The 26,178-nt window shown below is 41.4% G+C and overlaps 1 protein-coding gene across 1 annotated transcript in view; it reads right to left on the bottom strand.

Moving 5' to 3' along the window:
- lcor (ligand dependent nuclear receptor corepressor) overlaps positions 1-26,178 on the bottom strand; it is a 77,251-nt gene that overhangs the window by 20,357 nt on the left and 30,716 nt on the right. Inside the window, exons 2-4 of the mRNA XM_054778226.1 lie at positions 10,973-11,038; positions 5,143-5,222; positions 2,738-2,870 (exon numbers count right to left, since the gene is read on the bottom strand). Coding sequence (XP_054634201.1) covers positions 2,738-2,870; positions 5,143-5,222; positions 10,973-11,038 — 279 coding nt within the window. The remainder of the gene's footprint in view (positions 1-2,737; positions 2,871-5,142; positions 5,223-10,972; positions 11,039-26,178) is intronic.

The following is a 26,178-nucleotide window of genomic DNA, read 5'->3' as shown; positions in this document are numbered from 1 at the left end:
TTTGCCGATATATAATCAAAATGGTCCCACATGGCGGAAATCTTAATTTTCTTTCAGTCTCCATGTCACCCTGGATTAAATGGACGAGAAGAATAAAAAAAGAAGAAGAATACGGAGAAGAACAGAATGAAAAACAACACAAGAACAGAAAGAAGAACAAGAAGGAAAACAACAACACAAGAACAAGAAGAAGAAAAAGAAAATGACAAGAGGAACAACAAGAAGACAAAAAACAAGAACAGGAAGTAGAATAAGAAAGAGGAGAAGAACAAGAAGAAAGAAGAAGAAAAAACAACACAAGACAAGAACAGGAAGGAGAACAACAACAAGAAAAACAAGAACAATAGGAAGAGTGGAAGAAAAAAAGGGGTAGTAGCTTGCACTGGGAAAATGGAACAAATACAATCGTTGTCTACTTGGTATTTATTGTCCAAAATGAAGGTGAAAGAAGACACGAGGAGAGCTGTGGTGTCTTAGTGGTCATGAGAGTGGTTTGAAAGCTGCTCCAATGAGGCAAACTCCTCCCTTGTCTCATAAATTTATGATCACAACTTTATGATCACAACTTGTTCGGCCATCTTTGAGCAAGTCCTTTGGACCACAGCAGCTTCCATCAGCACTCGTTTCTGGTCATCGCAAGTACAACAGCGTCCCGCTACCTTTCTACGAGCTATGAAAGCTCATATTAATCACGATAGTCCAGGGCAGCAAAGTGGGTCAGCCTCGGTGGCCCAGATTCCAACTGCTTGAGTTTGGTCTACCTGCGGGGCACAAACTTATCTGCCCCAAATGTAAATCTGTTGAAAATTTCATGTGGCGTCCCTCAGGCTTTCATCCTTGGCCCCTTTTACTTTTTCTACTATTGGAGTAGAACCACTTTCACTTTGGATGTCATTAGGCTGAATGGTAAGGGTGTAACGGTGCGTGTATTGCTAATCGGATTTTTGCTACAGAACTTTCAGTTTGGTGCAAAAGTGTACTGATTTCCCACATTAAGTTAGGGACAGGAAATGTTTATGGCCTCAAGCGTCTACTCGGTGAACAAAATACAGTGCAGACTAGACTTAGACTAGCAGGAGTCATGGCTAGCAATAGTGCCAAGGAGATGCCACAGCATGAATACCTTCTTCCGTCGTTAACGTTTTGTCTTGGGAACACTTGGCCTTCCTGGTCAAATACGTAAACGGTAGGGAGATTTTATTTTTAAGAAAAGTACAATAAAAAAAATATGACTGGACAAACAGACATGAGTCACAAAACAATGCAGGTGCATTTTGAAATGTTCATTACCCCCAAATTATTATATAAAAAATATTATTGTCAACATTAGACCAAATGAACCATTTAAAGTGTGTATACAGTACATTTTTGGGACACCCTTTATATATATATATATAAAGTAAGGATGTACAGTAAATCTCTTTGTGGTAAACGATTTGATACGCAACTATATCAAATTTTATGTAAAGGGATATGAATTTTGGACTCTGCAATATTTCCTTTAATGTGTCATCTTTCACTCAGAAAGTACACTTTCTGTGAGCACCGTTTTGCGCTGTTCCGTGTGTATTTACTTTGTCGCCCAAACGTCTCGATAAGTGTTGACAGTCGGGACAAAGTCGCTGCATTTCGGTGTGTACTTTTTTCCACATGGGAAAACTGGGTCAGGTAGTTATGCTTTTGCTATGGAAGTTCGTTACGTTGCCTTTTTGTTGCCACCACTTTCGAACAAATTTGGCACCTTACCATTCACCTTGCCCATTTTGTTTGAAGCTGAAATATTCCCACACCGGGGCTGCGGCATTTGGCTTTCCTAATTTCTACTACGATACCTTGCATTGCTCCTCAAGAGGCAACACTCCTCTGCTGTGTGTACGCTAGCAGCCCTGCCTCCCCTCACAGAAACAAACACTGTATGACTGACAAGAGGGCTCACTTCGTTCCAGCAGTTGCTGAAAACAAGCACAGAGTGAAACCTCTTCCAGAGAGGAAAACAGACATGCATGCACATGGCAATATTTCAAGGCTGGCAAAATTATTGAGTTCATTTTCATTTGTCGTATGATTAATTCATTTATTTATTATTGCAAGACTGTTTGTTTCTGAACGGGAAATCTCGTCACATTTAATCTTGCGACACCCCTGGTAAACCAGGATAAGCGGCATTGAAGATGGATGGATGTTTATTGGAGAATCACCTGCAAGTGTTTTTTAATGGCTGACTTTAAGAATCCTTAGAGCTGTTTACACAAAAAATAAGCAGCTGTATGTTTTACATTTTGTTCCCTTGCTGTACCCAAAATGATCCGAACCATCACCATGAAACCAAAGTATGTACCGTACCGTTTACACTCCTACGAAATAAAGAAAAGCGAGGAGACATTCAACTAATTGTCATTATTGGGTCATCGCCAATTTAAATTTGGAATCTAAATATAGAGCAACAAAAGGTATTACAAAACTTTCAAATTAATCTCTTCACTCCAGGTGGGAAGAGAAATGATTAAATTCAGTGTGTGTGTGTGTGTGTGTGTGTGTGTGTGTGTGTCCAATACACAATAGTATTCCCTGACAGGAATATTTTTTTGGGGGGAGATTCCTCACATTCATTAATTTCCCTGCGGAATGAACCAAATTTCCAGACTTAACCTGCGTGGATGCACCTCTGGAAATGAAATCCATGACTGGAGGGAGCGCACTAATGAGCGCTGACTGGTGTGTGTGCGTGTGCGCTCACCTTTCCTGTGGAACACAGCATTGAGGAAGTCTTCAGCCTGTCTCTCCAGCCGGCTGATCCGAGACTGCTCCTGTTTGGGGTCGTCGCACTCCGACAGCACCTGGCTGCCGGCGCTGACCTCAGCCCTGTGCTCCTGCGGCACACGGAGGGAAAGCAGGAGGGTCAGAACCGGAACCCCGCGCCCATCGTGGAGCATCGTTGTTTAAAAGCTACGTTGACAATGACTGTCCATCAAAGCAGATGCCGAAGATTTGATGCAGTTAGAAATAATCCATGAGGTCACATGATCACCAGCACGTCTCATGACCTCAGCTGCAGGCCCGCTGATGGTGGTTGGGCGTTGTTGGTGAAATTGCAGCGCAGCCAAAGTAGAAGGCGGTAGTCATTTCAAAGTGTTTGTTTGTAATTGAGAAGTTATTCTTCATCAAAGGTAAAAGTTATGTCCAAGTTGAATAACAGTATGACACGTACAATATTTAAAAATTGAAGCCTCGTGGAATGGATTATATTCATTCAGTTTTCATTCAATAATTCATCATCATGGTGTTACTTCAGTGGTTGGTTGGGCTTCACTGAGAGTCAGTGGTTGGCAACTTGCTTCCAGGACCAAATATGGTCATTTGGCCAATAAAATGGGACTACAGGAAGCAGAGTCAGCACACTAGGCGGCAGTCAGTGCCATGACAACATCACATCACTGTGTGTGTGTGTGCGCGTGTGTGTGTGTGTATGCGCGTTAATGGCGCGAGACAAAGAGCAGGTTTAACAGCCTCGCTCTCGCTGGCGTTCCGACGGCGCCGCGCGAGGCTTCGGATCAATGAATCCATGAAGGGCCACGCAAACAACAAGCAGGCTGAGCAAAAAGATGAAGCGATATCGAGCGTGCCGTGTTTTACCCGCGTAACGCAGCGCTCTCATGGAATTTCCTCGAGGATCCCGCACCCCCCGCCCAAAAATTGATTTCACTCAAAATGTTCTGTTCTGCTCATCTTGGATCACACTGGATAAAATGTGTGAGAAATTCTGTCAGGGACAAGCTGACGGACACAGAGGGACAGATGGGGAGGGACAGATGGGGGGGACAAAAAAGGGGGTGTTTCTTGAAGATATTTTTAGGAGGCAGATGGCCGACCTGCAAGGTCAGCGCAGGGTCAAGTGGAAAAACAAGAGACGGTCTCCGGGCTTGTCTGAAGACACCCCCCTTCCCTTGTGCTCTTCTTAAGCCCCCCTCCCTCAAATAAAGGAAATGCAGGACACAGACAACAATTCGAAACCCTTGAAAGTGGAGTCTGACATGAGATTGTTCCTCCATCAATTTCAAAATGTTTGCTTACATTTTCACCTTCTAGACAATGAATTGAACCACTAGCGAGCTAATTTCGCGCTACCGACAACCTTCACATAGTCACGTTTCCACCAAGCGCTACAGTTCAGTTCTGTACGGTTGGTATCGACCAATCCCGATCGTGCTCGTGTTTCTGGCACGGTATGGAGCTAGCAAGGGGTGTCCACCGGCCCACGGTTGTTTTTCATTGGCTGGCGGTACGTCCTAAAGATATAATTTAACAAGAAAACAACAAAAAAACAGATATTAAGACGAGAGATACTCAGACAAATATTAGGAGAAAAAAGTTGTCTTCTAACAAGAAAAAAGGCATCATTTCACAAGAATGAACTCATTTAACGACATTTTATTAGCATAGACTTGAAATATAAAAGGAAAAAATGTTATGTTTTAAAAGTCGTAATATTATGAAAAACAAAACAAAATACATTTTTGGAAAATCAGGTTGGGGGGAAAAAGTTCTAATATTATGGGAATAAAGTGGAAATATTCTGGGAGTACAGACACGATGTTACGTGAAGGAAATTGACAAAGATTTGAGAACAAAGTTAAAATATTTTGAAAAAAAACAACAGCAAAAATTGGGGGAAAAAGAGCAAAGTAATAACTTCTAACTATTTTTCAGTATGTGGCCCTCACTGGAAAAAAGTTTGGACACCCCTGTGCTATCAGAACCAGCGTCCTAAACTTGCAGCTTTGCCTCCTACAAACGTATGACGGATAAATATTGTATTATTGACTCCCCAAAAACTCCCCAAAATGTTTTACTCAGATTTTGATAATCTGCAAAAAACATTTTTGGCTAAACTTATGTAGAATTACATAATTCAAGCTCTTGTTCAATGTCATGAACCTCACTTTCGTCTGACATGAGAAGCGCCGTCCGTTTAAAATGTTATTTCTGTATTTTCACTTTCTAGTCACGTCATGAAACCACTAGCGAGCTACGTTAGCGCCTTCCTGACTGGAGTTGTTTTTCTTTTGCAGATCTTTTTGCATGCAGCTTTGCTTTGGTTGAACGATCGCTTGAATTTTGTCCAACAGCATTAGCTCCGCCTACCTTGACTTTCTCGCGTCGTAGGCAGCAGAAGAGACAGTTTTCATCAAAAGACCAGTCGGACACTTCCTCAGGCTCGCAATCTGGATGGGGGGTGGGTGGGGGCAGACAAAGAACAGACGATTGAAAGTCCCACAATTCATCAGGACACACACACACACACACACACACACACACACGCACACGCACACACACACACACACACACACACACACATACACATAGTTTCTGCTAAGGAAATAAAAGCATGACTGTGATGTCAAGCTTGTTGTGTTTTTATTTCCCATGTTGGCTTCAAGCCGGTTCCCAGATTCACAGACACGGTTCTATTCTAGCTCAATTCTACTTTTGTTGTCATTTGTCAGATCTTTGAAGAACATTAATGATTCAAAAAATAGTACTAATAACAATAACTGAATTGAATCACATGTAGAACAGTCCTGATGCTGGCATTTGACCCCTGAACTCCTGCATCTTGCTCCCAGCTAGCACGTTGTTAGCATGCAGCCACTTTTAGACACGTGTTAAAACATGCAAACATTGTGACGATGAACACAACTACAGTATTTAAAGGAAAACTTTGAAAAAGAATTGCCCATTGGCCACAATCCTTATTTAAAACATGAACACACGTCTTTCCCTTTTCTGTGTGTTCTGAAGAGAGAAAAAGAGCTAGCATGAGGCAGCTAACAATGCACGTAATGGGACACACCTATTCCGCCTCTGAAGCCCTCTAAAAAAAAACCTCCAAAAATGCCAACAATGTTCCATTTACATAACGTGACCTGCATATTAGCCATGCTAGAGCGACATTGTTCATGTAGGAGCTAACACCGGAGAACTACTTTTCTGGCGTAGTGACACAGCGCCACTACCAAGTAGTGATGTGTGATACCAATGATTTGTTCTCCAATTCAGTACAGAGTAAAATTCTGGCTGGTATATGTGATACCGATCCGATACTTTGTGTAAATACACGTAGCATATTGGGTAAATTTTTAAAAGTAGTGTATTTCAAATGACGATCGCCAATGATGGTGGTTTGGGTGGTATCGCCTTTGTTAGCATCCCATTCAGATGTAATGATGGTCATGCACCCATCTGAAACCAAGGGGGCTATGCCTTGTTTATTTGTTAAGGCTAAAAGACTGAGTCTACAGCATTGTATGTGGTAGGAAGGTGGTGTCGTAGACATGTATTTTAAAAAAGTAAACGATATAAGACATCAGAGGAATGTATTCATTTATTTTAAACTGCAAATCATTTAGACAAGGTCTCAGTAATTTAGTTACCGTTCACGGTTAACGATATACATTACCTCACATGACTGAGGTATCAAAGTATAGATATTTTGATTTCAGAATCGATTTTATAGCCTAAAGATCTGGTATTGATGGTATTGACATTTCAGTATCGATGCGAGGGCTAATGGTAGGAATGTTACAATCCCCGCATTTTAGCAATGCAAAAATCTGACACTGTGTGCGCGCAAATGCTATTTTTTCATATGATATCGAGTGTATTTTCATTCCTATACATGTTTGTTAGGCAGATTACTTCTTCTTCTTCAGTTTCGTATCAGATTTATACTGAGTGTTGAACCACATCGAGTCATATGAGCAGCGTTCGTTGCTATGTTGCTATGTGAAATCAATGCGCCCACAAAGGAAGCGCCGCTAATGCATAAAATGACCAAAATACTGTAATTACTACATGTTATCGTGGATGTACCTAATACTACAACGTTACAGCACCTATATAAAACTTTGTTGGAGGTGTTTTAATAGACGGCTCTATAGGCGGACTAAACCATTACTGCATTATTAGCTGCCTCGTGCTACCACTTTTTCTCTATTTAGAACGCACAGAAAAGAGAAAGATGCGTTCACGTCTCACACAGCGATTGTGAATGATGGGCAAAATTCCCCCCAAAAATCGGTTTTCCTTTCAAATCAAATTCATAATAAAATTTCATGAGTTATGCTACTGTTGTCGCCATACACATGCTAACCGGCTAGCTTTAGCATGCCTTTCCTACATCCTTTATTGTGTTACAAAGAAAATCAAGTCACAGTTATAGTATACACTTGTAGACACCGAGATGTGTGAGGATGAATTTTGACAAAATCTTTCTTTTACTTGGGGAAAAAGATAAAAACACAAACAACTGGCTTTGGTTTTGATCAAAGAACATGTCAGACGAGAGCAAAGAGCATTGTGGGAAATGTAAGTGCTGAAATACAGTTTTACTCAGCAGGCTGCATGAAAATAAGACTTGCAAGACACATCAAATCAAAATGCGATGAGGGCGCAAACGTCTCGGCCAATCAGAAAACATTACTGCTCCCTCCCCCTCGCCCTCACCCTGCAGGAGCAATGAGGTCAACGTGGTGTCCTGGAGTCATGTGATCCCTCCCCCAACAACTTACGGCATTTTTAGAATATTTCTGGCTTGTCAACGTCATATTCACTCATGCGTTATGCTAGCACACACACACACACAGACACACACACACACACACACACACACAGCTCACGCTCGCCACATGTTAGCATCATGCACCAGCACTCACACATGCACATGCCACATACTCTACATGTATTTCTTTTTCAAAATGCAAGGATGCAAGGGCCACGTGGATATTTTGTCAAGTGATATGAGTGATATGAGTATCAACTTCAGGCTTTGCTCTTTTTTCCCATTTTTTGCTGTTTTTTTTCAATTTTTCAAATATTTCAACTTTCTTCTTAAATAATCTTTGTACATTTTCTTCTTGTAATATTATGACTCTATTCCTATAATATTTTGACTTTATTCCCACAATAATATAACTTTTACCCCAACCTAATTTTCTAAAATTGACAACTCTATTTAGTTTAGTTTGTTTGTCATAATACAATTTTTTTGTCTTAATTTTTTTTTTTTACTTTGTTGTTGTAAAATTGTGGTTGGTTTTTCCATTTCAGCCTTCTTCTTGCAAATTTTCTTCTCGTAATTATGACTTTATTCCCATAATATTTTGACTTTATTCTCGTAACATTATAACTTTTTCCGCAACCCAATTTTCCAAAAATGGCAACTTTATTCTTTGTTTTCATTGTTTTTGCTACTAGGTTCCCAAAGTAGCCCGCAATAAGTGAAATCCGCAAAGCAGCCGACTTCATTCTTTTGCAGTTATCATACAGTATATGTTTTAAGGTTGTAAAACCCCGCAACATACATTTTATACACTTTTCTCAGACAGGCAATGACATTTTCTCATATTTCTCTCTCATTTAAAAACTCTCAAAAAAAGTTCAAACCTTCGTTTGAATTTTAGTGATCAACCTTAACGATCGACACAAGAAATGATTAAGTCACTCACGCATATTTCACTCCTGTGGCCGTGCGTTTTCGTCCTGGCGCCCTTCCGCTGTACTGTAGCGTTTTTATATCTTTGTTAAAGCATATTGCTGCAGACAAACTGAAGATTCATTTACAAGCGAGCAAGCAAGCTAGCGAAGACACAGGGGACATTATGGGCCAGGCGTTCATACAATGTAAAAAAAAAAAAACAAAAAAAAGGAGCACTAAAAAAATCCGCAAAACAGCAAATCCGCAAAAGATGAACCGAGGGGGATAGAGCGAGGGAACACTGTATTTCTATTATTACAACTTTATTTATTATATTTTTTAATATTTCAGCTACTAAAATGACGTAATGTTTCCTCATCATATTACGTGTTATGTTATGAACATAAAACTACTTTATCTTGTTAGACGACAACTTTTTCGTCTGAATATTTTGACTTTATTCTTGTAAAACTACAGCAGATTTTTCTATTTTAGCTGTCGTATTGTTTTCCCTTTTCTTGCTTTTCTTGTTAAATGATATTTCTAGAATGTGCTGCGGGCCAATAAAAAAACAGCCTCGGGCCGCAAATGGCCCCCGGCCCACACTTTGCACACCTCTGGCCTAGAACATCTTTATGTAGAGCAACAATTCTTTTCTTCACACCCTCAGAGAGTTCTTTGCTCCCAAGTGCCGTGTTGAACTTCCAGTGGCCAGCATAAGGAGTGTGAGGGCGATACAACCAAATTTAACACACCAGCTCCCATTTCACATCTCAGACGTTGTAACACTAACAGGTCACATGACACCGGGGGCTAATTGGGCCCAGTTTGTACAGTTTAACATAGGGGGGTAGGCAGGGGCGCCGTAAAGGGGGGGAAACCTTCAAACAATTCCAAGGGCACCTGACAAAAGGTACAAATGAAAATATTATTGTGTTATCTGGGTTGACGTTTTTTTTTTAATATAGTCATAACATGATCCAAAACCACCTTGTTTTTCGCAGTAAAAGTTAACTCCACATTGACCAACCACCCCCTATATTTGCATGAAATGGTTTGGTCCTGCCTTAGCCAGACTGGTGACGGTGCGGGGAATGAAGGCAAGAGGAGGAGATTCTATAGAACTACTAAGGCTGCATTTTGAGTCCCATTTTGAGTTCAAAAGGGAAGCAATTGTCCTTTATTAGCGTGAGAATGAAAGCTAGTCAATAGCATTAATGGATGACAAGAGCGCTTTGCCTAATATTTAACATTGACCTTTTTTCCCGTGCTGTCACCAATATAATGAATAAATATAATGAACCAGAACCAGAGTGGCGTAAAGGTACATGCATCGACCCACCATGGCAAAGAGCCCGTGTTCGATCCCAGGCCCTAACGAGATGATGTCTTTTGTCTGCTATTTTCTTATAAACATAAGTTAGTGAACAATGTGTTTCCAGTGTATTCATATCACTCCAGAACATGTATCTTAACTAAATTCAGGTTCTAGTCAAATAGCATAAAAATAGCTTGACATGATTCATCAACTATCCTTAAATATGTTATCTAGTGTTTGGAATTATGTTCTACATTGTTCGATTTTTGAAAGCGAATGCTAAGTTTGGTAAAATTACATTTATCGTTCATGGCGCCACCCATGACGAACTAGCACTCGCATTTCAGCCTCATTCCGGAAGTGACGACCGTGGGGTGACACCTTTCAGCTAAAGCAGCATAAACAAACACTTCTCGAGGTACGTCGTCGACATGGTTCAGTGTATTTTTCATCAAAATAGTAGTCGTGCCAAAACGTTGTGTTGCTGCTGGGTGTTCACAGTATCCGAGTGAATCGCCACTGTTCCGTGTTTTCACCGTTTGTGGATAATGGCTCTCACTGTGGTTCGCTGGAGTCCCAAAGCTTTAGAAATGGCTTTATAAGCTTTTCCAGACTGATAGATCTCAATTGCGTTTTTTCTGGGGAGGGTCAACGTGGGGGGAGGGCAATCACTTTTTCACACAGGGCCATGTAGTTTTGGACTTTTTCCCTCCCTTAATAATAAAAAGTTCAATTTAAAAACTGCATTTTGTGTTCAGTTGTGTTGTCACTGACTAATGTTTAATTTTGTTCGATGATCTGAAACCTTTAAGTGCTACAAACATCAAAAAAATAGGTGGACAAACACTTTTTCACACCACTGTATGCTGTATATGTCATATACTTTGTATCACACATAAATGATATATGGGTAATCAATAAACCATGACAAAATTCAAGACACTTACCGTACCGAAAATGTAATTATTGTGTTTACTGTTTATAGTGTCTCAAAGTGTAAATTCGTACTCATTTTTATTTCCCAATATATCCATGGCTGTATTGTGGTGTTATGGTCATCGTTGGCAAAATAAATGTGATCATATCGCATCTCAAGTTACTCCATGATTCCCACCCCCAGGCTAAATAAGCCAAGGTATCATTAACATCAACGCACGTGTGCGTGTGTGCGTGTGTGTTACCTTGGAAAAGCGTGACGTCTTTGACTACTCCCGGCCCAAACAAGCCTTCCAGGATGCTTTCAAAGCCTGCAAACCAGACGACAAGCCACGTTAGGGCCCAAATGTCATGTGACCACAGCTTTAATCAAGAGTTTTGTTCAAAAAAAGCACTTTGTACTTTGGTGTGTGCGTGTGTCGTTCATGCAAACTGCCGGTAATGATAATAAAACATAGAACACACATTCCATGATATGTATGCGGAATGATACACTAAACACACACATATCAAAAACAAGGCTGGCCAGGAGCTTATTATGTTTTAGCGCGGCGCACGCACACACACACACACACACACACGCACACACACACACACGCACACCCGCGCCTTTCTTCTCTCGACACAAAGACGTGCATTAGCTTTAGGACTCTAGCTAATGTCACTCACTTTTTTATTAACAGTAAACACAGAGCTGTGCTTGTTGCCTAGCAACCACATACAGCCTCCACATGAATCGTTTCATCATTTTCAAACCTGAGCACATTAAAAACAAAACAAAAAAAAAACAAACGCCCCTTCCGCCCACCTCAACCGCTAAGAAACAAAGACGGCCAAACAAAGACATTTCATGTGTGGAAAGGTTAACTATGTTTACTTCTACGGCGCAAACAGTTTCTCGACACGCCAAAGACCTAATTTTAACTTAGCGAGATGTTAAGTGATTCCACTTCTGAATTTAGGTTTAAATGAGATTCATTTGGTTTTTAACTTTACGCCAGTCATTGACTTCGCCCACCAGCTGGGGGCGATGTAGCGCACTGACTGCACAGGTGACAAAATTTCAGTCCTACTCCCGCTAGACCAGGGGTGCCCAAAGTGCGGCCCGCAGCTCGATGTCCATTGGCCCCCAGGTAATATTCTATACATAAAATTAAACATGAAACATTATGAAGGAGGTTTAGGGCCACATTGAAAAGCGACAAAGTTGAAATATCACATATTTGAACAGGTTATCACACTAACAAAAATGATGATCAAAGTATTATACTTAATTATTTATTTAATATTATTGATTTAATAATAAATACATGCATTAATTAATTCAAAATACAAATCAAAACATGAATTAATTACAATTTATCTAAATTAATTTAAAAAACAAAATAAAATAAAGAAAATATCAAAGAGGCTCCTCCTACATCCTTACACTTTACTGACTGCGGCCCTCGTTTGACAACGTCTGGACACCCCTGCACATCATTTGTACGGTGATGGACTTGGTGCGATCCCGCCTCCCTCTACTGGCCCCTGCTACCCTGCGCTCACACTGATCTTTTGAGCGCCAACCCATTTGCTAGTCCCATCACTTGGGTTCTGCTATTTCACTGCTATTTCTCTAACTTTGCAGATTATTTCCAGTTTTGAGTACAGTAATTTGATTATTTCTACTGTGGGAGGTGCTGGCTGTCATTAATTGCTTGCGAGAGGAGCAATGGCATTTATGAAATGACACATCTTCATGACGCACACAAACAATACGTGTTGTGGGTTTCGATTTTGTATTATTTTGAGTCTTTGTACTTTATTTCTATTCGGAATTGTGCCAGTTATCATTAGTAACTTGCAAGGAGCCATAGCTAACAGCCATTCTCTGACTTGGCTATGTTTTGTGTGTGTGTGTGTCTGTGTGTGTGTGTGTGTGTGTGAGCGCATGGAATCGTGCCGGGACCACCTCTTCCAATCAAGCATACAATGTCTTGGTGCGGATCCGTGCGCTCAAATTAGCCCATCGTGCCGTACTGGAGGTGTGAATTGGGCCCAGGGTCTATGCCCTCCCTTACAATTTTTTTTCACATGCTTTCAACAAAGCATCTTTGAAAAGTCTAAACACGGACGCTTCAAAGAATCTTCCAAAGCGTCCTCGTCTTCACACACCCACATGGCCAAGGTGGGGGTGGGGGGCGTGGCTGAGGAGAACCCGTTTCTGCGAGCGACCCGCAAACTCCAAAAACTGCAAGGTTGCTTTGCTGCTCCAGCGGAGCGCATGCGGGCGACGCCGGCGATTGGACAGACGGGATTACAGGACGTGATTGGCCAGATGAGATAACAGTGAGCCAGAGGCAGAAAAGCTCCCGAATGTAGGTCAGCTAGCGAACACACACTCTGGGCCCAAAAGCGTTTACACATGACATGCTAGGAACATGCATACATACACGCACACACACACACACACGTGCAAAGCTGTCCCCAATCTCTGAAAGCTCCACTGTGTCACTTCCTTTCACTTCACAGTCCAGCAGCACACTGACAACACACACACACACACACACACACACACACGTGCACTGACCACGATGTGACAGATGAGCAAAAACGAGGTTACTACTGTTGTTAGCAAACAAGATGCTAACATTACAACTAAAGATGCACGATATCTTTTTTCAAAAAGATGCCGATAACTTTCTGCTTCTCAAGACGCACATGATACCGATAAGTGATTTAGATTTAACTGTATTTTGTGTGCACACCTGGAAGTAAGAAGGACTGGAACAAATTAGGATTTGACCAACTGTACCTGTTGATTTGTCCTAATCAAATATCATGACATCACTACTACCACATCACTACTACCAGGTGAACCAGAGTATACCGCAGGAGGAGCCACCTGGAGTGGCCCAGCAAAGTGCACTATATTGGAGCACACGCTCCGAGCAGCCGGTGTGACACCACGGAGGTCTCCTTTTGCACTTTTCAAACTCCGCGGCACAATAAGCCCAGGGTGTCGTAGCTAGGGTTGGTCATTGCTTAAATTTGAACGATTTCGGTTCTGATTCTTCGTTTCGATTTCGGTTCCTAACGATGCTCAATTCCGATTCTTTTTAGAGACAGGGTCATAATGTTTGCATGGTTTAAATGAGGGCACTGACCAGAGTTCTTCTGGATGAAATGTCTGAACTTCTCCATACATTTTTTAATGATATGAAGTTTTTATCAACTTTACTATGAACTTGCAAAGTAGTCTTGCAAATGAGGTCAAGCCAGGGCCGAGCCAGAACAATAGATGCTAACGAGCCAGTATCAGAGTCGTTCATACCCAACTCAGGGAGCGACACTTCCCTTTTATCGGAGGTGTTAATAGCAAGAAAGGATTAGACCACTACTCTGCCCAGGCTTAGTGTAAGGAACCAATAGAAGGAGGGTGTTGGCACACCAATTCCGCCCACTCTTACTGTATTTTAGGCCTAGGCTACCAGCACTTGTTAGTTCGCTGACGAAGCTCTTCGGATGAGGAGCGAAACATCCGACAACTTCTTCACAGAAGTACAGATGACGTCTCAAGAAGCCTTTCCCTCGATGGTTCTTACAGGGTTATTTTCAACCACTACTGTAAGTATCAAAGCAGTCAACTTGAATATAAATGTTATGAAGTATTCTTTTTACACGAGTACACTTTCACAAAAGATGTTTACGTATTAAAAGTAGTATACTTTGTTTGCTGCCCAAATGTTGGTATATTTTTTATGAAACCCCTCTTTTGTGAACACAGGTAAACAGGATCCAGCCAAAACCGCCCTTATTTTGAAGGCTGGAAGTGTGTTGTGTGAGTTGAGAGGGTCCCTTGACTGTTGCTAACAGAGACTTACTGTGCAAATACATAAACGTGTATTTATTATCCACATCCGCTTGCATCCTGAAGCCCTGGGTTAAATTGGCACGAGACAGACGTCGTTTATTGTTGGACTTCGCTGATTCTGATTGCTTAGAGGAAGCCCAACGTAGCGCATGAAAGACAAGGTTATTTCTACGCTATGAATGTGTGAACATTAATGATGTTGATTGTGCACCCTCCTCTGCATGATATCATTGTGTTGCAAATGTTACACTGAGCCAACCGCTCTTCTTCATTGGTGCTCGCCAGCTTCTTCTTCGTTGGTCTTTGCGGCTATTTTTTCCGGTCAGCGAGCAACAAATCTAGGGATCGAAATAAAATAATTTCAACGATCCTGAGAGAATCGGAATGTTAGTCCCGGTTCCCATCGATGCTCGACACTCGGTGCCCAACCCTAGTCGTAGCTTTCCTGGCGTTTCAGGTGGCTGATTAGGTTTTTTTACGCGTGATCGATGAGGGTTTCTTCCCCCTCATTGCGGAGCATTCGCTACAACTAGCATGCAAAATGTCTTTCTCTTGAAGTGAATGTTTGTTTACAAGTGAGATCAGGGAAACATCACAGGCAGGAGGAAAAAAGAGTGCTTGATTTGCTCACCTGCGCAGTACTGGTAACCTCACCTGATTATCGGAGCTATCGGCGCTAGTATCGGCTTTATCGGTGCGACGTCTCAATTGCCTCATATCAGCTCAATCGGGCACCCCTAATTACAACACATATTGTCTCAACTAATAATTAGCGTTAGCGTGCAATAGCGTGCGTTAGCGAGGCCAAGATGGCGCCATTTGCATCGTTAATGCTCAATGCAATCTTAACCTACCGACAAAACTAGACCTCCCCCAAGGCTTTGTCTTGTGTCCAAACGTTTTCCCCTGAGGGCCGGAAGTAAAGGAAAGGTGACTATGGGGGAGCTATGTTACATTACTAGACGGCTCTAACAATGTGAAAAGTCATATTTAGAAGGTCGTAAACTGGTTTCCACTTATAAATAAGGAATACTACTTTGTGGAAATTCATTTATCACGGTTGGGTCTGGAACCAATTAACTGTGATAACCGAGCACATACTGTATTCTTTACTACTTGTATTATTATTAGTCATAATAATATTATTATTATTTACTACTTTTATTATTACTGTTATTTTGTTATTGTTATTATTATTGTTCTAGCTCAGGGGTGTCCAAACTATTTCCACTGAGGGCCGCATACTGAAAAATCATTTTTTCTTTTAAACCAACCCAAACAAAATATTTAATATAATGTATATACAGTACTATATTTACATTTATAAAATATATTTTTCATTTTTATCAGTGACAAAGAGTATTATTATTATTATTATTATCACAAACTGTTTCTCCTTACATTACTTTTTGGCTGTTTTTTTTAAATTATTTTTACAAATATTTCAACATTCTACTTGTACGTTTTTTTCCTCATACTAATATGACTTATTCTCATAATATTTTGACTTTATTATCATAACATTATAGCATTTACCCAACCTAATTTTCCTAAAATTTCAACTTAATTCTTCATTTGGTTTGTTTCTTATACTACAACTTTTTTTGCTATAATATTTCAACTTTATGCTATTTTTTTCTGTTCATATAATGACTTTACTTCCTGTAAAATTACTGCTCTTTTTCCAATTTTTGATCTTGTTTTTAAAATTTTATTGTTTAATCATATTTTTAGATGAAACAATTGGGACACCCCTGCTCTAACCCTAACCTAACAAATTTGTCTTCAATCTGAACATATTGTGATGTATTATTAGTGATTCCGCAAATTGTATTTTTGATGTTTATTCATAATGGCAAGAAAATTTGACATAAATTGTGGCAAATGCACACCGGGTTCCTACAATTTCACATTACAAAACGGCATACTTTTTCCAGACATTATCTAGACTTTATATTGACTTAGTAAAATAAATGCCTTATTAGCTGTACTATCATTAGGGCTGCAACAATTAATCGACGAATCAATGATTAATCGATTATCCAATTAATCAAATCTTCTGATTTCAGGCTTTCAAATGTGAATATTTTTAAATTTCCTTAGTCATTCATGAAAGCAAACCTATTATCTTTAAATTTTAGGGAAAACGTCAATTTGATCTGGTCTAGGGCCCAACCGATAACTCGATTAATCGAAACAACAAACTTCAGAGTAATCAAATAAGAAAATAATCGTGAGGTGCAGCCCTAGTATCATGTAAATAAATTACGGAATTCATCGTTTGGTTTGATTATTCTGGATATGTATGATATCATGCCATCATATAATTTCCAGGAGATTACAGCTAGGTAATGTAGCTCATACAAAGGGTTGGAGGAGGATAAGAGAAGAGGGATGGCCATTCAACCTGTCAGTCTTCCCAAATGCTTTCCAGGATGCGTCGCCCACTGCGTGCTCCCACACAAACATCTTATCTGCCCCGGCAAGATCCTTAGAAAAACAGATTGATCCGTATTTTTTTGAGTTATTCATAAGTTTATCTTTTAGGAAACACAACAGTGATAACAGTCTTGGAAACATGAATATTTTTCCATACTTGAGTTTCCATTTACTTTTCCAGACCTGGAAATGAATAAGATCTTATTCCATACTTTCCATACTTGCCTAGGAACCCTGCACACAGCAAAGCCCAAATGCTCCAAATACTAAAACTAAAAACACACACCACAAAACAAATGCAACTGGAAAATGCTGCAAATGCCAAACACACACAAACTCCCCAAAACAACTGCAGGAGGAAAAATGTTGCAAGTGCCCAGGACAAAAACAGAATTTAGCCAAAGAGGTTTGTTATGTCGTCTGTGGAAAGCAGACTGCTCGAACTGCTGAAAAATTCCCTGCAAGGCCGCTGGAGAGTTGGCAAATGCACGGAGAGGAAGAGGATGGAATGCTCATCTTCCTTGTGACCACCGGACGGCGGTTATATTTAGACGAGCATGAACATTAAAAATTTAGCATGACTGAGGCCCTTGGAAGCGCGCCCCTGTGCTTTGTCCCCGACAAATCAATAGCTAATTAAGGCGAGCACCATGTGGCAGTGGAGGAGGGAGTGGGGGGGGGTTATACCAGACGACACGCTGGAGCGTCAACAAAACAACCCAATCAAATATTCATACCTTGTTAGCATTTAGCATTAGCAACACCTCCTGTCCACTTCATCACAGATACCACTGCTAGCACAGACGTCGCAGGTGTGGACACCTGCTGACTTAGGTTACATTCACACTGCAGGTCATTTCCCATTTTTATTTTCATATGTGCCCTGTATCTGATTTTTTCATCTGATTTTTTCGTATGCACAGTCCTCCCTCGTTTATCGCGGTTAATTGGTCCCGGACCCAACCGCGATACGTGAATTAAGTAGGATTCCTTATTTATCAATGGAATATTTTCATAGAGCATAGAAGCTTGTTTAAGAAATTCTGAATGTGTTTTTTGAGCATTTTTAGAGCCATCTAGACATACAAAAACAAATAGCACTCTCATTGTCACTTTTACACTTTTACCACCCAATATAGTTGACATATAAAATAAGGCGTCTTAGACAAAAATAAGACATTATATAGACTCACACGTTAGCACTGACTGCATACTTGGTGGCTATTGTCTCATCAATGGCCAGTGAAGTAGAATACTGCACTACTTCACACAGGAGCTGCTGTCAGCCACAACTCACACCAGTCTCTGGCACTCTCCACACTGCTAACCATGCTAACACTCAACAACTACACAGTAGCTAGCTGACGTCACTCACGTCACTTCCCAGGCACCGCCTCTTAAAGCCACAAACGTCACAGATATTACAACTAATAACAGGCCGTATTCATATTTATTAATTAATTTTTTTTTTTAACACAATAAAGTGAAGGCGTGATGTTCGAACCGCGATGGGGCGAGGGATGACTGTAGATATACAGTAAATCCTGCAGTCTGGACGGTCGGGTCGCACATATCCGATCTAAGAATAAAAGGTACTAACCGATGTAGGCAACGCTGCCACAAACGCAGGACAGCACAAAGGACAGCACACACACTGAAGCAATGCTTAGTTAGCAAACACACGGCAATGCGTGTGACTTCCTGGATGCTTTGCATTCACATGCATTGACAAGTTGCATTTGACAAGAACGACCACATAAAAAATCGGATTTTAAAGAAAAACCCGAATTGGGCATCAATGGGAGTCAGACTCGAGGCACAGTTTTGATGACTTTGGACTCGACTTGATAATATCATCAAAGACTTGCAACTCGACATGGACTTTGACATCAATGACTCGGGAATTGACTCGGACTTTAGTCTGATGACTTGAAAATACAGTAGTCCCTCGTTTATCGCAGTTAATTGGTTCCACACTTGACCATGGTAAGTGAATTTCCGTGAAGTAGGATTCAATATTAATAAACTGAATATTTCCATAGTTATAGCATAGAAACCCTGTTTATGACGTTCTAAATACGCTTTTTACCATTATTAGAGCAACGTAGACATGCACTAACACACCTATAGTCACATTTACAATCCTATTGTTCTTTGTTTGCACCACATTGATTATTGCAGGGACACAAGAGACGGCCACGGCTGTATAGCATGCTAACGAGCTAGCTAGTAAGCCCCTAATTTATTTATTCTAAACTTATGAAAGGGTTTCAAAATTAGTGGGGAAGAAAGACAAAGTAAGAAGGCAAAACTTTACCACTTCCACACAGAGTAGGAGGAGAACTTTATTTCTACTCTTTTGAAAGGCTTGTAAGCCACAGTTTCCACTTTTTCAATATATGAAACTCGTTTTCTTATCACATCTTAGACTCATTGTGTCCAGCATGAAGCTGTTGACTAAAATAAATTAAACAAACAAACAAACAAACAACATCATAAATTAAACAAAATAAATGACAAAAACCCCCAACAAAAATTAAATGGACTCTCAGTCTCGTTTAGCAAAAATTGCACCTAAGTTAAAATCACAATCATAACCAAAAACAAAACAACAACCAAAAAATAGACCCTGTCCCTGTTTGGAAAAAAACCCACTCCAATAAAAAACAATAAAAACAAAAAATAAAATGTAAAGAAAATTGCACTTGAATAAATAATGAACATTGGGTATTATTCCTTAACAGGAAGGCTTTACATGTAGCAAACGACACTGCTTATGTGTGTGCACCATTTTGCACTGTTTTGTTTATATTTACTTTGCCCACCAAACACCTCAGTAAATGCTGACTGTCAGGACAAAGGCTCTGCTACCCCTCCGGCGGGAGTTCTTTTTTTTCCCCAGCTGGGAAAACTGGACTGAATGGTTGTGTTTGAGGTGTGCAAGCAAGTTGGTCGTATTCCTCTCCTTCGTCATCACTACTTTCCAACAAATGTGACATATCGCCTTGTGGGTGTTCGTGGGTGCACCTTGTTCATTCTGTTTAAAAGCTAAATATTCTCGCACTGGGGCTGTGGCATTCGGCTTAGAAACCATTGGCTTCATGCCTTTATGCATATTTGCGTTTGCTTGCTTGTTACTCTTCACAACGCGCCTGCACTTGCTAGCAAAGAGTCTGAATGACTGACAGGAGGGTTCACTCACTCCTTTCATTCCGCTATAGAGCCAACGCACCCAGGTGTTGACACAGATGCACAGAGTGAACCCTCTTGTCCTCATCCTGTTTGGTAGAGAGAGAGGAGGAAAAAAAATGTTCATGCACATGTCAAATATATCGAGGCCGGCAAAATGATCAAGTTCGTATTTGTTTATCGTGTGGTTAATTGATTTATTGATTATCTTAACGGCTGGAAACGACTAAATCCTGAATGCTACGCCAGCACTCTTTTTCTGTGACTAAGTTTTGTCACATTGGTCTTATTTTATTTCCAAAATGAAACATGTATTCATTGTATTTGTCAAATGTAAAGGATTGCTACATTGTTAAAATGACATTTTATTTGGTAAACACAAAACAGTGCTTATCACTTGTAAGCACTCAAGTCTATGATTTCGGACTTGACTCGACCTGTCTTGCCTTGACTTGGGACTTGATTTGGACTTGCACGTCTTTACTTGAGACTTGCAAAACACTGACTTGCTCCCACCTCCTAGCTCACTTGAGCCGCAGCTGCTTTCTCGGTGACAACAGGGCGACCGTTGTCTCCCATTAAAACCGCAACATAGAAAAACATCTCTGGCGACAAGGACACGGTGAGAAGATTCGGAATGACACGGCCAGGTCACACGATTCGTCAGCTGACAATCTGCTTCATAGACTGCGCGGCGTGCCAAATGTGTCCGTTGGCGGAATCATTGGTAGAAGTCTGCTCGACGTGCAAGGACGCTAAAAACGTGGCATGCTTGTTCATGTTAGGGTGGCCATGTTGACACACCGTGGACAACTCATTTGCACATGACACACCAATGCTGACTTTATCATGCAGAAATGTCATACTTTCAATCCTTCTGTGTGTTTCACTGCATGCTTCAATACAACAATTAACACTAAAATGTACGCTGGCAGTTACTTTCTTTGTCAATGAACCTGAAGCTTGCTGTTTTGATTAATGGAGTACTCGGTTAGGCCCTAGACCAGAAGTGTCTGAACTTTTTCCAGCGAGGGCGACATAGTGAAAAATGAAAGGATGCAAGGGCTACTTTGCATGTGATGCGTCTCAGCTTTGTGATGTACTGTAGGTATATTTCAAGTTTCTTCTGAAAAAACCTTTGTATATTTTCTTTTCGGAATATTGCGTTTTTCTTCCCATGATATTTTGACTTGTTTCTCGTAACATTAGAACTTCTTCTATAAGTTAATGTTGTTGTTTGTTTCGCATAATATTACACATTTTTTAAAAAAAATTACATTTTTCCTTTAATATTCCAACTCTGTACTACTAAAATGACTCATATAATATTACCAATTTATTATCATAAAATTACAACTTTTGTTCTTGTTAGAATACGACTTTTCTTCTCTTGATATTTTCACTTTATTCTGGTAAAAGTACAGCTGCTTTTTTTCCATTTCTTATGTGTTTTTTTACCAACTATTTCAGCTTTCTTCTTGGAAATTTTCTTCTGGTAATTCTGACTTTATTCACATAATATTTTGACTTTATTCTCATAATATTATAATTTTTTCTGCAGCCTAATTTTCCCCCAAAAAATGTGTTTGTTGAATAATATTCAGACTTAAAAAACGTTTACTAGTTCAAGTGTATGCTACTTTGTTCCTCAGAATATTACAATGTTATTCTTGTATAATTACGACCTTTTCTCATTAGATTACAACGTTTTTTACCTTAATTTTTAAATTTATTTTTGTAAAATCACTGATGATTTTTCAATTTTTGCTGTTTTTTTTTTCTATAGTTTTCTTGTTAAATTATATTTTCATAATGGACTGCGGGCGAATAAAAGAAACAGCTAATATGTCGCAAATGGCCCCCCGGGCCGCACTTTGGACACCCCTGCCCTAGATGGACCAAATGAATATGTACCAAACAGTTAGAGGTTTGGTCCGCAACATATCAGAAAAGAGGCAAAAATATCGATCACTGTTTTCCAAAGTTGTGTGTGAATATGTTGTTTTGCCTAAAACAAAGATAATAGGTCTGCTTTCACGGATGACCAGGCAAATTAAAAACCGTTCACATTTGAGAAGCTGAAATCAAAGAGTATTTACATTTTTAATTAAAAAAACACTTGTAGATTAATCCGATACTGGGTTAATCAACGAGATATCGATTAATTGTTGCAGTCCTACTCTTTAAGACGATCATGGACAGAGAAGCAATGATGTTGTGGTATTGTCAGAAGATCATAGCACTGAGTAAACGTCCAGTCAGATTACCGCAATATGATCCCTATGCTGCTCATAGCCACTAGGGGGCACAGCTGCACTCAGCGTTCACACACTAGTTGTTTGACCAAGTCTCGTAACAAGAAATGACATCTGAGTGACAAACGAAGAAACAAACTAATCAAACTAATCCTTCTGGCTGCTGTGAACAACCGCACGTCATCGTTTGAAGCTGCGCCTCCTTCACTGTTGATCTCAATAAAGCGGCAATTTTAATCGAATGCATCTGAAACACAAAAATAACTCGCAACGGCGCGTACACGACGAGTTCATCGTCCGTCTTTAAACGACCGTGTGGATCCAGGCCGGGCGTTGAGAGATTTCCTGCCACGCAGATGCATTGTGGGTCGATAGTGAGAGAGAAAAGCTAATTTAAAAAAATGAGCAAGTTAGCAGACGCAACGGCAGCACCGTGGATCTCCAATCCATTTTCATTTATTTTCTTTCACTGTGGTATTACAACTCATTTTGGCAGGCAAAGCGACGGATGCTTGTGATGACATCACAGCCACGCAACCACACCACTGCCACACACACAGTAATCGAGCATGTGTGTGTGTGTGTGTGTGTGTGCATGAACACAAAGACAGCATTTCCCAGGGCATGTGTGTATAGGATGGGCCAAAGGCGTGGCAACACATGCACACGCACACTAAACGCGGCGTGTCGATTCAATCTGACAGCTTCTCGGCGAACCAAATCCCTAATCTCATCTCATTTTTTTCCTCTGAAGAAAGCAGAGATGAGCTCAAAGGAGGCTGACGTTCATTGACAGCAGGCACGCACACACAAACACACACACACACACACACACACACACTTATTAAAAACACAATTTAAATCAAAAACACTCAACTCTGCTGGAGTTTGTGATCAATTGTGCAAATCAACGCAATGGTTCATGGCAGCCATGGCAACCAGGAGACACTTTCTACACACACAGAGCCATGTTGGTCATTTCAGTCCAATTAGTGCTCTAATGAACTAATTAAGCGCTGAGGAACAGGATGGAGGATACAGTGACATCACCAGCCCGGAGCTCCCTCTCTGCCCTGCGGCCCTGCCCCCCTCACCTCCTCGCCCGCCAAGATGTGGAAGAGAGCAAGGCACGAGGGGCTCAGGCATGTGAATGTGCTAAAGAGAAGCTAATTGAGAACAATTAAAGGCTGTGGGGGAGCCTGTGCTCAGGTGGAAGGAAAGATGTCAATTCATTTGCTATAGCAGCTAACCTGCTAAAGAAGATGGTGGCGTGGAGCTGTTGAAGCTGCCTGAAGGTTTTTTCATGTCCTTAAACATTCCTGAGACTCTTCTTCCATCTGAATGCTGACTAAAGGGGTGATTCTTTCATGATTTTACGAATACAATTAATTAAGCCTCCAGAGGAAAGGTGCCAAAAGACACACAGATAAAAACTTAGCAGAGAAGCTTCCAGAACACGATAGAGCTAATTTGGCACTTTTCCCGCCAAATTTCGCCCCTGATTACGTGGTAACTTGGCACGGCCCAGGGCAGCGGCGACAACAACATCTGGAGCGCCTCTTTAAAACATCTGCTGCCCAGCCCCCGGAACTTTCTACACAAATTAACTCAAAGTTACGCTTTCCTGGACAGCAAAGTATTAAAATAACAACCCTCACGGTGTACACTATCTCCCACATGTTTCATCCATCGTTTCTATGCAAGTGACAATGCTATAAAAAGTAAAGTTGGATAGCAGTATAGATTTACTGAAAATGAGTCAACACACAGCCATTCCATTCCATTTTCTTCCGCTTATCCGGGTACGCGTCACGGGGCCAGCAGTCCCAGTCCCAGACTTCCCAGTCTCCGGCCACCTGTTCCAGCTCCACCGTGAGGACACCAAGTAATTTCCAGGCCAGCTGTGAGACATATTCCCTTCAGCGTGTCCTAGGTCTGGACAGGTCCTAGGTCCTAGGCCCCAAGGCCTCTTCCCAGCTGGACTAGATGCCCGACCCACCTCAACTGGCTCCTCTCGATGTGAAGGAGCTTGGCTCTACTCTGAGCCCCTCCCGGTTGACCCTTCACCCTATGTCTTAGAGTGAATCCAGCCACCCGACGGAGGAAACTAATTTCGGTCGCTTGTATCCGCAATCTCGTTCTTTCGGTCATGAATCAAAGCTCATGACCATAGGTGAGGGTGGGCACGTAGATCGACCGATATATTAAGAGCTTTTGCCTTCTGGCTCAGCTCTCTCTTCATCACCACAGTCCAGTACGACCACATTACTGCAGACGCTGGTCTGATCTACCCGTCGACCTCGTGAACAAGACCCCAAAATACTTGAATTCCTCCACCTGGGGCAAGACCTCACTCCCAACCTGGAGAGTGCAATCAACCCTTTTCCAACTGAGAACCATGGCCTCGGATTTGGAGGTGCTGAGTCTCATCCCAGAAGTGTCACACTCAGTTGCAAACATCCCCAGTAAACACCGTAGGCCGCAGCCTGATGAGGCCATCAGGACCACATTGTCCATGAATAGCAGAGAGGAGATCGTAAGGCCCCCAAACTGGACCCCCTCGACGCCTTGGTTGCACCTAGAAATTCTGTCTATGAAAATTATGTACAGAATTGGTGACAAAGGGCAGACTTGGCGGAGGCCAACGTTCACTGGGAACAGGCTCAACTTACTGCTGGCAATGCCAACCAGGCTCCTGCCGAGGTGGTACAAAGGCCTAATGCCACAAATCCCGTACTCCCGAAGCACCCCCCACAGGAAACCGCGAGGGACACGGTCGAATGCTTTTTTCCAAGTCCACAAAGCACATGTACAACAGTTGGATAAACTCCCATGTACCCTCCAGCACCCTTGCAAGGGTGAAGAGCTGGTCCAGTGTTCTGCGACTGAGACGAAAACCACATTGCACCTCCTGTTGTCGAAGTTTACCATCATACCCTTCTTTTCAGCACTTTGGAATAGACTTTACCAGGGAGGCTGAGGAGAGTTGGAACACACCCTCGGTCACCTTTCTTGAAAAGGAGGACCACCACCCCGATTCGCCAATCCAGAGGTACTGTTCCCGACTTCCACGCAATGTTGAAGAGGTGCGTCAACCAAGACAGTCCCACAACATCCAGAGCCTTGAGGAATTTAGAGTGAAACTCATCCACCCCCCTGGAGCTTTGCCACTGAGTTTTTTGACTACCTCAACCATGCTAATGGACCTGTCTGCGTTCATGTCCTCAGACTCTGCTTCCTCTATGGAAGGTATGTCAGTGGGATTGAAAGGGCCTCAGCGTATTCCTTCCACTGCCTGACTATATCCTCAGCAGGCCATCTCCACTGTAAACAGTGTGGACCGGGCACTGCTTCCCCTATCTGAGGCGTTGAATAGTTTGCTACAACCTCTTTGATGCCGACCAAAAATCATGCTCCATGGCCTCACCGAACTCCTCCCACACCTGAGTTTTTGCCTCAACCACCGCAAAAGCTGCGTGCTGCTTGGCCTGCTAGCACCACGCACTAACACTTTTTCTATAGAGTGCTGCATACTCAAAAAATGAAAGGATGCCGAGGCCACTTCACGTCTTTTAAACCAATCATGTAGATATGCAAAGTCGTCCTTTTATATTTCAAGAAAAAACAGCCTGCATCAAAGCATATTATTATGTATGAATGAACTTTTTCTCCTCACGGCTTTTCCACTCTTTTTTCCATTTTTGCTGTTTTT

The sequence above is a fragment of the Dunckerocampus dactyliophorus genome, chromosome 6 (assembly GCF_027744805.1).
Source record: "Dunckerocampus dactyliophorus isolate RoL2022-P2 chromosome 6, RoL_Ddac_1.1, whole genome shotgun sequence".
NCBI lineage: Eukaryota > Metazoa > Chordata > Actinopteri > Syngnathiformes > Syngnathidae > Dunckerocampus > Dunckerocampus dactyliophorus.
Note: the sequence above shows the minus strand (reverse complement) of the source record. Positions and strands in the feature narration are given on the sequence as shown.